Consider the following 11,603-nt stretch of genomic DNA (forward strand, 5'->3'; position numbering starts at 1 on the left):
AACCTAGACCAACAACATACCTAGTGTATTCCTACAAAGTAAGGTCTGGAGAAGGTAGAGTAGAGTGTACACAAACCTAACCTCTACCGCAAAGGTAGAGCTGCTGTTTCCGATAGACAGTAGAGCGGAAAATTTCACCAATTTATCAAGGTCTTAAAACCTATTGGGAAATTCTGGCTGGTACACAACCAGCACCTGCTGAATGAAACATCTGCTACAGCATATCTCAATGCTTCCGGCTTTCATAATTAGGAGACAAAATGCGCAACCATCTTTGTTACGAACGTGATTGTTTTGCCATAAATGTACTGATTCTAGTGGAAATACTATGAATTTCTTTGCTACATTACCTTCTATGTAAGCTCAACCTAAACCTTCATCCAAAGATCATTTCCACCAGTCATGATGGCACTGACAATGTACGATTACGATTCTGAAATTTGGAAGCCGTTGACTCTATCAGCACCATGAGAAACTTCGGATTAACCTGGTTATTTCCTGCACCTATTAGGCTATTCAATCCGTCCAGCAACTCTGAGAATGGTATTCATTGGCCAACTAAAACCAATTTGAAACACTGAAGTCCCTTAGCTTACTAAGATGTCGTTCCATGTCTTGCCTGGTCTTCTTCCACTCTTCTTTCTCTATCACAGTGGTAAAATCATCTCTTTCCTCCTAAATTAATATGATTGCTCGCTCATCAGGGATGGATAGACAGCCACAATAATACAGAGATAAGAAAGAATTTAAGTACAGGATACTCACTGATGGTATAATTTTGAATGAGTTCCCATTATCACGGATGACAAGTAAATCATTCTTCCTATCCCTGCTTCTTCCTCCAGTAACTGTCACCTATTTTTTGGAAAACAAACCAAACTTTTAAAACTAACAATAAATAAAGTGAGCAACCAAAGGCTACAAATAATGGGGAAAACGTAAAACACTTAACCTAGTCAAACCATATGACCTCATGTCTTCATACTATATCTGAATGTTATGGGCTTCTTTTAGGGACAAATTCAATCTTACACTAACTGTACTTATAACTGGTATACTGGTTGACATAGACATCTCCAGACTGTGAGTTCATTAATACAGCTCAAGATTCTAACTCTGAATGTTTCAATGTGAAAGACAACTTCAAGTTCAAACATTCCATTCTTATAGCTGGTCTACTACTTGACATAGGGGCTTGTTGAACAAAGCTATTTTTCATTCTTCGAACCACAACGACAACATAAAGGATAGTGATACAATGAATTTTTATTGTCTACATCATGAAAAGTACAGTGTTTAATTTTTCCTTATTCTTTTTAAATTCTTCCTTTTTTCTTGGAGTGGGGCGAGGCGGGAAAGAAAGATCATTTCTTGTCCACTACAATTTCTTTCACTATATTTTGCAGACAACCTAACTATAGTTGTATTTGATGTGCCTCCCAACAAAAGAACAACAAAAATAATGCTTTCCTTATGAATTGATAGAACACTTTAATAATGCTTACAGCAGCTGTAATAAAGCTTTGATAAGCTCTATCATCAAAAAGAGGGATCTGTGAAGAGCTATGGTGCAGTTACATCAGGGACAACATATTTAAAAGCTGTATCATTGGATACTACTAGTTACCAAAACAAGAAATCTCCACATCAGACCCACAAAGAAGAGTACTTTGATATTTAAAGATCAAAATGCAAGCCTATTATAACTGCATTTCTAAGGAGTAGCAGAAATATATATATCAAAGTCATCATTTCAAACAAATTTAAGACGTCAAAGAAGGGGCAAGTCCCATTATCTGCCTAAACAAATTTCAATATTTCTGATACTCCAGTTTTTCAATCAAAACTACATTATCTTCTCAACTTTTTATCAATGAATCCATGCATTTAATCATTTCAAACCTATCCTTCTTCTATAGACTATATCCTGCATAAACAATCTAAAGGGATAAATTGAAAAAGAAAACGAAAACGCAACCAATAAATAAGGAAAAAATTATTTCTATACTAGTTACACAAATTTGGAAGAAGCTGAGTAATATTTGGGATCATTATGATGGTATGTTTCATAAGTACTGCAAACCTTTCCCTTACAAATTCTTCTATCCAACCTAATCTCTCCCAGAAACTACATTTCAAATATACATTAACATTACAGTCCAACTTTCAAGTCTAATAGTATAAGATGCTCAGCATATTTAGGGACTTTACTTCTTGGAGATTTACAAATCTTTTTACAAATAGAGTTCAAGATGATTTTTATAAAGTACAATAAATGCTTAAATTTCAGTAAAAATTCGACGGACAGAAACGCAGCAGCAGCCAACGACCATCTCTCTCTCAAACGACCCTGCAGCCACCGACGCCGCGACGCCGCGACGCCGCCGACGGACGGACAGAAACTCCGGCGACTTGTTCTCTGATTTCGCTGTTATTCATATTTTCCGGCCACTCAACTTCAGCCGCCGGCGAAACCACAACCCCGCCGGTGACCATCCCCTTTTCTCCGCCTCTCCTCTTTCTCCCTCCTTCCTTTCTCTTCTCTTCTTTTCCTTGAACCAACCCCTTCTTTTTCCCCTCCCCTTTTCTCTCTCGTCACTGCTATCGTCGGTGGGATTAGGGTTTCCGCTGGCTCGACTCCGGCGACGGTATTAGTGTGCAGCACCGGATGACACAGGTTGGTACAACGACAGCAGGTGCCCAGATTCCGGCAATACACAAGAGACGTCCGGCGGCATTATTCCGGCGACCAATTTCGACATCAAATTGCCGGAACCTAGCAGTAGCACGCAAGAGGAGAAGACTTGGCACACACGAGTATCCCGGTGACCTCTAAACTTTGATATTTAGTTCCTTCTTTCAGTCTAGCTTCGTCATATTTTTTTGTTTCTTGTGATTTGGTTGGGACTGGTTGTGTTGTTCTTGGCTGACTATCTTGTTTGTGGATGACGATTTACTTGTTTATTTTTGCATTTCATAACAGCGTCACTTGTTTATTCTACTTGCTTGATTACTGTGACCTGGTTTACTAGCATATCTATTTACTGTGGTAGTATAGTTTCCGTTATTGATTGTTGGTTATCAAAGCTTGCGTTGTATTATTGGTTTTGTTGCTTTACATATATTATTGGTTTTCTTTATCCCATTTGTTATCTCTTTTCATTTTTCTTTGCATCCTTTTTCCCCTATTTGCGTAGTGGTTGTGATTGGCGATAGTAGACTAGGGTCATGTCATAGGTCGGGGTTAGGTGGTGTTGGGTCTAGGTCGGGGCTAGGATCGAGTTTGGGGTTAGGGGCAAGGGGTAGTAAGGCTAGGTGGGATAAGGGAGCGTCTAGGTTGCGAGTTGGGTCTTGGAACATAGGAACTTTGCGGGGTAAGTCTTTAGAGCTGGTCAAGATTCTTAGAAAAAAGAGGGTTACTATAGCGTGTGTCCAGGAAACTAAATGGGTAAGCACTAAGGCGAGGGATGTGGATGGATATAAGTTATGGTATTCGGGTAGCGTGCGACATAGAAATGGGGTGAGTATTTTAGTAGATAAAGAACTTAGGGAGCAGGTGGTAGAGGTTAAGAGAATTAGTGATAGGTTGATGTCTATTAAGTTGGTTATTGAAGGGTCTACGGTGAACGTTATTAGTGCCTACGGCCCGCAAGTAGGTTTGGACGAGGAGGAGGACTTTTGGGAGGTTTTAGATGAGGTGGTGAGTAGCATCCCGAGCACTGAGAGGCTTGTCGTGGGAGGGGATTTCAAGGGCATATTGGGTCTTTGTCGAGAGGTTATGATGATGTGCATGGCGGTTTCGGTTTTAGGGAGCGGAATGAAGGAAAAGCTTCTCTTTTGGATTTTTCTAGGGCTTTTGGGTTGTGGATAGCGAATTCGAGCTTTCCAAAGAAGGAGGATCAGCTTATCACGTTTCGTAGTTCAGTAGCCAAGATTCAGATAAACTTTTTGCTCCTTAGGAAAGGTGATAGAGCGATATGTAAAGACTGTAAAGTGATACCTAGCGAAAATCTTTTGACTCAGCATAGGTTGTTGTTGATGGACTAGGTTATCAATAAGGACAAAAAGAAAAGGAGTGCGGAGGCTCGGCCCAGGATTAAGTGGGGTAGCTTGACTTTGGCTAGTGCTTTGGAAATGGGGGAGAAGTTGAGAAGTAGGGATGTTTGGGAGAGTAAAGGGGATGTGGATAGTATAAGGGAGACGACTGCCAGTTGCATTAGACAGACCGCTAAAGAGGTGTTGGGTGTCTCGAGAGGTCGATCGGGAAAGCATCAAGGAGACTGGTGGTGGAACGAGGAGGTTAAGAGGAAGGTGGAGTCTAAGAAGGCGGCTTATGCTAAGTTGGTGGAGAGCAAGGATGATGAAGAAAGACAGACGAATAATGAGGAGTATAAGGTTGCTAGAAGAGAGGCCAAAGTAGTGGTTACGGCGGTTAAGACAGTAGCTTTTGAGAGCTTGTATGCGGCATTAAAGGAGAAAGGAGGGGATAAGAAGTTGTAAAGGCTTGCCAAGGTCAGGAAGCGGAGGGCTCGTGACCTTGACCAAGTGAAGTGCATCAAGGGAGAGGCTGGTACAGTGTTGGTTGAGGATGCCCTTATTAGGGAAAGGTGGCAGTCCTACTTTCATACACTTTTGAATGATGAGGAGGACAAAGGTTTCGTGTTGGGGGACTTGGAGAAATCTGAGGAGTGTCGCGATTATGGTTATTGTAGGCGGAAAAAGGTTGAGGAGGTCAAGGGTAGTCGCAGGATGCGGCGAGGTAGGGCGACGGGGCCAGACGAGATTCCGGTGGATTTTTGGAAGAGCACTAGTGGGGCAAGTTTGGAGTGGTTACCAAGGTTGTTTAACATCATTTTCAGGACGACAAAGATGCCGGAAGTGTGGAGGTGCAGTACGATGGTTCCTTTATATAAGAACAAGGGAGACATTCAGAATTCCAACAACTATATAGGCATTAAGTTGTTGAGTCATACTATGAAGGTTTGGGAAAGGGTGTTAGAGTTGAGGCTGAGAAGGATCGTGAATATCTCTGAGAATCAGTTCGGTTTCATGCCAGGTCGCTCGACCACTGAGGCCATTCACCTCGTGAGGAGATTAGTGGAGCAGTTTCGGGGGAGGAAGAAGGACTTGCACATGGTGTTTATCGATCTAGAGAAGGCATATGATAGAGTTCCGATGGAGATTCTGTGGACGTGCTTAGAGGCTAGAGGGGTGCCCGTGGCGTACACTAGGTCGATCCAGGACATGTATGATGGGGCGAAGACTCGTATGAGAACGGTAGGTGGGGATTCAGAGCACTTTCCAGTTCTGGTAGGGTTGCACCAGGGATCAACTCTTAGCCCGTTTTTATTTGCCTTGGTGATAGATGTTTTGACGCGATGTATTCAAGGGCAGGTGACTTGGTGTATGTTATTTGCGGATGATATAAACTGATCGACGAGACTCGGGGAGGAGTTAATGATAAGTTGGAGATTTGAAGACAGACGCTTGAGTCTAAAGGATTTCGGTTGAGAAGAACTAAGATGGAGTACTTGAAGTGTAAGTTTGGTGAGGTGTCGTAGGAGGATAGAGTGGTGATGAAGCTGGACTCGCAGATCATTCAAAAGAGGGAGAGTTTCAAGTATCTGGGGTCTATGATTCAGGGCAATGGCGAGATTGACGAGGATGTACGCATCGTATTGGGACAGGGTGGTTGAAATGGAGGCTCGCTTCGGAAGTCTTATGTGATAAGAAGGTACCCCCGAAGCATAAAGGTAAGTTCTACAGAGTGGCAGTCCGGCCGGCTATGTTGTATGGGGTGGAATGTTGGCCAATTAAGAACTCCCACATCCAAAAGTTGAAGGTAGCGGAGATGCGAATGTTGCGATGGATGTGTGGACTTACCAGGAAAGCTAGGGTGAGGAATGAGATTATTCGGGAGAAGGTGGGAGTTGCTTCGGTGGAGGATAAGATACGAGAAGTGAGGTTACGTTGGTTCGGGCACGTGATGAGGAGGGGCTCGGATGCTCCAGTATGGAGGTATGAGACACTGAGACACTAGTTATGGATGGTTTTAGGCGGGGTAGAGGTAGACCGAAGAAATATTGGAGAGAGGTGATTAGGCATGATATGGAACAGTTACAACTTACGAAGGACATGACCCTTGATAGAAAGGTGTGGAGTATGCGGATTAGGGTAGAGAGTTAGGGGGTGGGAGTGCGTCGGTAATAATAAGGAAGCGTTCTTTTGTGTCTTTTGTGTCTGTAGTTTTTATTCGTGGTGTTGTGTGATGTCTATGATTTCAGTTAGATAGTTCTTATATTTATCTTGTGGTTGTAGTATTATCTTCGCTGCTAGCGGTGTTAGTTTATTTTGCACTTAGCTTTTGTGTTTGTTATACTGTTATCGGTTCTAAGCCGGGGGTCTATCGGAAACAACCTCTCTACTTCACCTGAGGTAGTGGTATGGTCTGCGTACACTCTACCCTCCCCAGACCCCACTATGTGGGAATAAACTGGGTATGTTGTTGTTGTTGCTGTAGACTTCTTAAGGGTTTTGCAAGGAAGTCCTGCTATAAAAAGCTAAGAAAAGAAACAGAGAAACTGCTAGAAAATGCAATCTTTGTAGCTGACAAAGAATTGTTAGGAAATATGGATGCCAAGGGGGGTTCAGATTCTTGTCTTTTTAACCAAATTTTCTGTGTCGTTTTGTAGCTGTGATCACTGATTGTGTATCACTCAGTCAATTGAGACATTTAAGAAAAGCATAAGAATGGGACAAAGAAAGATCTATAGTGCAAGTCATTAGTCAGAATAAGCAGTCGGAGTAAGGATAACAGTTTATTGTCATCCAACGAGAAAGCAAAGGTAGGAAATGTGGAGTCCAACAGAAATATCACGAATGAGGGTAACTGCTGTTAAACAAGGTGTTCTTTCCCACCTGACTATTTTATTGAAATCTTAAGGAATTCTAAAGAAGAGTAGAGAAAGAGGATCAACATTCTCTAATTTGTCTGAGTCTGTCCTTGTGTTTCTTCATACAACGAAAGCAGCTCCAGATCAGTTCATATATCATAGTCCAAACAGTTAATTAACACACATACTCCTTTCCTTTTCAGTATAAAAATGAAATCCTTTGGCATTATCAGCTAAGTGTAAATGGCTCTTTTGGGACTGGTATATATGTTTTTGGAGAGTAATTGTTAATTTACTCCTGCTCTAAACAAAACAATTAACCCTAAGCAGTGCTAGACAGTTATGGCAGCCTTACTCTTTCCCCTCTTCCATGGAACAAAGAAATAAATTTAAACTTAAATCCTTCAGGTTCTGCCCTTTACCCTTACCCTCTTCCATGCAAACTCCTCCTAACCCTACACCCTTTCCCTTGAACAACACACCCATTTCATCAAATTCCTATGTTCCTTTGCACTGTAAAATTTGGTTAGAATTGACTGTTGAGCAGTATAAATTATTAAACATATCTTCAAAGAATCAGCAATCCAATTTTCTCATTTGACAGCATTGGAACTTCAATTAAACAGGCAGCAGATACAGCCAGATGAAAATGAAAAAGCTATGTCCACGAAATAAAAGATGATCTCTTTATCAGGAAAAACACTTGATCCACATAAATTAGCAAATCTAGAAGAAAAGGCATTAGATCAAACTTGTCACGATTCCTTACCACTACTTTGGCTCTTGTAATTGATTTGGTTTTAGAATCAATAACGTATATTTCTTCGAAATCCAGAGCAAATTCTGGATCACCTGCCCTGCGGTTCCTGTAGTGCTTTGTCAAGAATACCTGCAACAGAGACACGCTGACCATAAATCCATAGAATGCACGATTAAACATTTTAACCTTCCGACTCAAATGAACAGAGCCATCATACCAGTCAAGAGGAAATGTTTTGGATTAAGTACTTGAACGTCATAGTTGTGTCATGCAACCATAGGAATTTTGATGAATTTTTTTTCCAGGATACATGGATGTTGTACAAGAGGTCAGTATATAAAGCTTAAACAACAAAAAATTCCAAAAGGATCACCCAAGAAAGGGTAACAAAGTTTTGGGCCTCCATTCAAAGACAAATCAAGAAAGAGGATTAAGGGGGAAGATTTTCCTAAAAGAAAAAAGAAGCAGCAAAACAAGAATACTAAAAGTGCTTTCCTTGAACTTTTTCCTTTCTTGTTTTCTAACATCTCGATGGAAGCTCATTCCATAGTTCAGCTTACATTTTACATTACAATTTAATACTACTTCACAAGCTTCATATCTTTAGCAAAAATAAAATGCATAAACAGCATGTGACAGAACAATTGTTTAATTAGTTGAAACAGAAGACATCCATACTTTCATAACTTCCCTCTCGGATTTATACATCGGATCTCTAGGCGCATCAATAGGAGGCTCTGTCACATTGTAGCACCCATAATCACTCATTGCACACCTGATATACTACATGAGAAAACATATTCTTGATCAATAAGTTACTTAATCACACTAAATTTATTGTAATCTGAACCATAAGTACTCAAAGGTAAGTTATATGACATGCATAATCATAAACATATAAACAGTATACCTTCTGCGGCATTCGTGCAAGAACTTTGGGAATGGCGTATATATCGGTGTCTGGAGGTGTAACATACATCTGCATAACAAATAGAAATAATACTTCTTTAGCTAGCACATACATTGTTAAAACCGTAATTAACATTCAAATTTCACTATCTGAAATCACCTACACCCCAAACTTTGGTATAACATTTTTTTCATTTTCGGACCTACCCGTGTTGAACATACACATGGTCTGGAAGGACTAGGTGCAGTCCTTCAGACTAACTTTAAAAACTTTTTCAAATTGGCTATCCAACCTGGATTTCAATTCACATACCATGTAATAGGGAAAGGAAAACCCCCTATTTTTCCTTTAAAAAAAATTGGATTAATCCACCAGACAGCCTGTCTAGTCCACAAGCCCAGGTTACCAAGGTAATCACGCTCAAAAAGGTTGGAGCAGATTGGCACAAAGTATGGAAGCTATTATTCCAACAGTGATCAATAGTTAAATACGCAACCCCCACCCCACCCCACACCCAAAAGAAAACAAAAACGACTCAGCCTCTAGGTCATCCCTTTTGGACAACCTTGATAACTATTTTATCAAGAGATTAATCAAAAGTGCTGACATCAATATGCAATTCGAAGACAGAGCAACTTATGTGAATGCGGAGAAAATATATAACTGTTATAGCACTATGCAAAGCGCTTAAGGGTGTGTTCGGTATGGAAGAAACATTTCCGGAAAATGTTCTCCAATCTTTTCATGTTAGGTTGGTTGAAAATTTGGAAAACACTTTCTCTAGGAAAATAAGTTCCTATAGAGAAAATAAGTTCCTTGTAAATAGGAAAATGACTTTCCTAATGGCTAGGAAGTAGGAAAAATAAGCTTCACGAGTGACATTCCACATCGATTGTGTCCTCCACACCTCCCAACACGCCTAATTTTCACCCCCACCTCCTAGCTCCCATCCCATCACCCCACGCCCCTACTTCCACACCCCCACCTCCCACAGCATATGTCTAAATTATATACAAATGCTTTTAGGATAATATACAATTTTTTTGCTTATGAACAGAACACAAGAAAATAAATAATAAACCGACTTATTTTCTTGAAAAACATTTTCCCTGTACATAACACACCCTAAATGCAGATATTTTATCCATAAAAAAGAAAACCAAATGATACGCTTTTCAATATACAACTGTGCATGATGTAGTACTAACTTCCTACTCCCTCTATTTCAAAATAAATGGTGCTTATCTTCTCATTTTGTTAAGTGGTGTTTCACGTTATGAAGAAGACATTAATAAAGTTTATCCAATTTTACCCGTATCTAAATAAAGGAAGCTTTACATAACCAAAGAATTAATAACCAATGAGTGTGTCCAAGGTAAAAAGAGAGAGACTAACCTCACGAAAATCATAAACATCATTATCAGGATCAGGTGGTTTACGAATGAAGAAATCACAATCAAAAAGACAAATCTTATGAAACTCCTCTTCATTAATCCTATAATCAACAATTTTCTCGGAATCCCATCCTTGCGTAAACACAAAACTACTGCTATGCACCATGGCAATATCATCATCACCCCCACCCCTAGTAGAAACACCACCTAAAAGGGTGTCATAATCAACATCAAAATCCTTCTTGTTATCTGATTCTTCCACTTCATCTTCGTCCATTTCATAGTCATCTGGACTTCCTCCATCAGCATCGCCATCGTCCGCGAATACTTTGAATTCCAGCCTTTTTGAGGGTTTAAGGAAAATGGAGTTGTTGGAAATTGGGTTAGAAAAGGAAAGGGTGAAAAGGGTCGGTGTTGAACGTGAACAAGGGGCAGTGGAGGATGTCGAAAACAACTTTGTTGGAAGTGGGAAGAGGAGACTGGCGCTCATTGTTGTTGTTCAGTGAAACAAGAGTGCAGTGAGGAGTGGATTGATTACATTTGTACTTTTTGTTATTCATATCTCGGTCCTTCAATCTTCTCGATTTGATACTTACCATCCCCTGCAAAGTTTTTAAAACCAACAAAGTCAAATGTCAACATTTCACCAGGATGGGCCTTCGATTTTTCGGTTCGGTTCTTCAAAATTTCTATTGAACCAAATTAATTCAAGTATTTTTTCAGTTTGGTTCTTCAGCATTCCTTTTTATGGTTTTTGGTTTGGTTCAGTTTTTTTCTAGTTTGGTTTGATTTTTTCAAATTTTGATTCAATTTGATTCGTTTTTTTTCAAGTTCGGCTCAATTTTTAGGTTTGTTGTTTCAACTTTCAAAACTATATTTCAGTTCGGTTGTCTGCAAGTTCGGCTTGATTTTTTAATTTATTTTTTTTATTCTTCTATTTTTGTTTGAATGTGAATCAACAAGAAAGTGATGACGCCACAAAATATCGTGAAAATTCGTATAATATCTAATTGCAATACACACAAAGTAAGGGTATGCAAAAACAAACTGACCAATAAATTGAAGCGAAAAAATCTTATTGGTTTATTAGTGTTGGGTTATTGGATTAACAATTTTTTAATAGTTGTATAAATTTTTTTATTGAGTTATCAATTCAGTTTCGATTGTTTAGTATTGGGTTATTGAGTAAACTGATAACTCATTAAGACTATACTAAATTACTACTTTACTCTTGCTACTTATATATTAAGCCTTCACATTTTACAAAACCATGCTCAATCTACTTTCACCTTTCCTCTTAATTTCTCTCGACCTCCTTAGTTACGTGCAGAATTGCACATGTCCTTCCCTGATGAGGGCTAGGAAGAACCCGACCTCGTATATTAAAATCCAATAGCAAAATACATGAGCGAGAGGTATGTGACGCCTAACCAACAATATATAAAATGGACAGGCTCACTTTTTCTATAAAAAGGAAAAAGGATCAAATTTACCTCGCTATTTTAAAAATTTGACTAACTTTACCCTTCGATACACTATTGGATCATATTTGCCTCCCGTCGTTGAGAAAGTATTCATATGTACCATTAATTTAATGGAATTAGTAAAACTACTTTTTTTTACTTCGTACTTATGATTCTTAATGC

At 39.5% G+C, this 11,603-nt stretch overlaps 1 protein-coding gene across 1 annotated transcript; it reads right to left on the reverse strand.

Moving 5' to 3' along the window:
* Window positions 1-222: 222 nt before the first annotated feature.
* Window positions 223-10,745, reverse strand: LOC107867791 (PLASTID TRANSCRIPTIONALLY ACTIVE protein 6, chloroplastic). Its single transcript, XM_016714204.2, has 6 exons — window positions 9,959-10,745; window positions 8,564-8,632; window positions 8,332-8,436; window positions 7,663-7,782; window positions 766-855; window positions 223-675 (listed from the first exon to the last, which is right to left on the reverse strand). The coding sequence occupies exons 1-6, from the start codon at window positions 10,445-10,447 to the stop codon at window positions 559-561; spliced, it is 990 nt and encodes a 329-aa protein (XP_016569690.2). The 5' UTR covers window positions 10,448-10,745; the 3' UTR covers window positions 223-558.
* Window positions 10,746-11,603: the final 858 nt, after the last annotated feature.

Source organism: Capsicum annuum, chromosome 4 (genome assembly GCF_002878395.1).
Source record: "Capsicum annuum cultivar UCD-10X-F1 chromosome 4, UCD10Xv1.1, whole genome shotgun sequence".
In the NCBI taxonomy this organism is placed as follows: domain Eukaryota; kingdom Viridiplantae; phylum Streptophyta; class Magnoliopsida; order Solanales; family Solanaceae; genus Capsicum; species Capsicum annuum.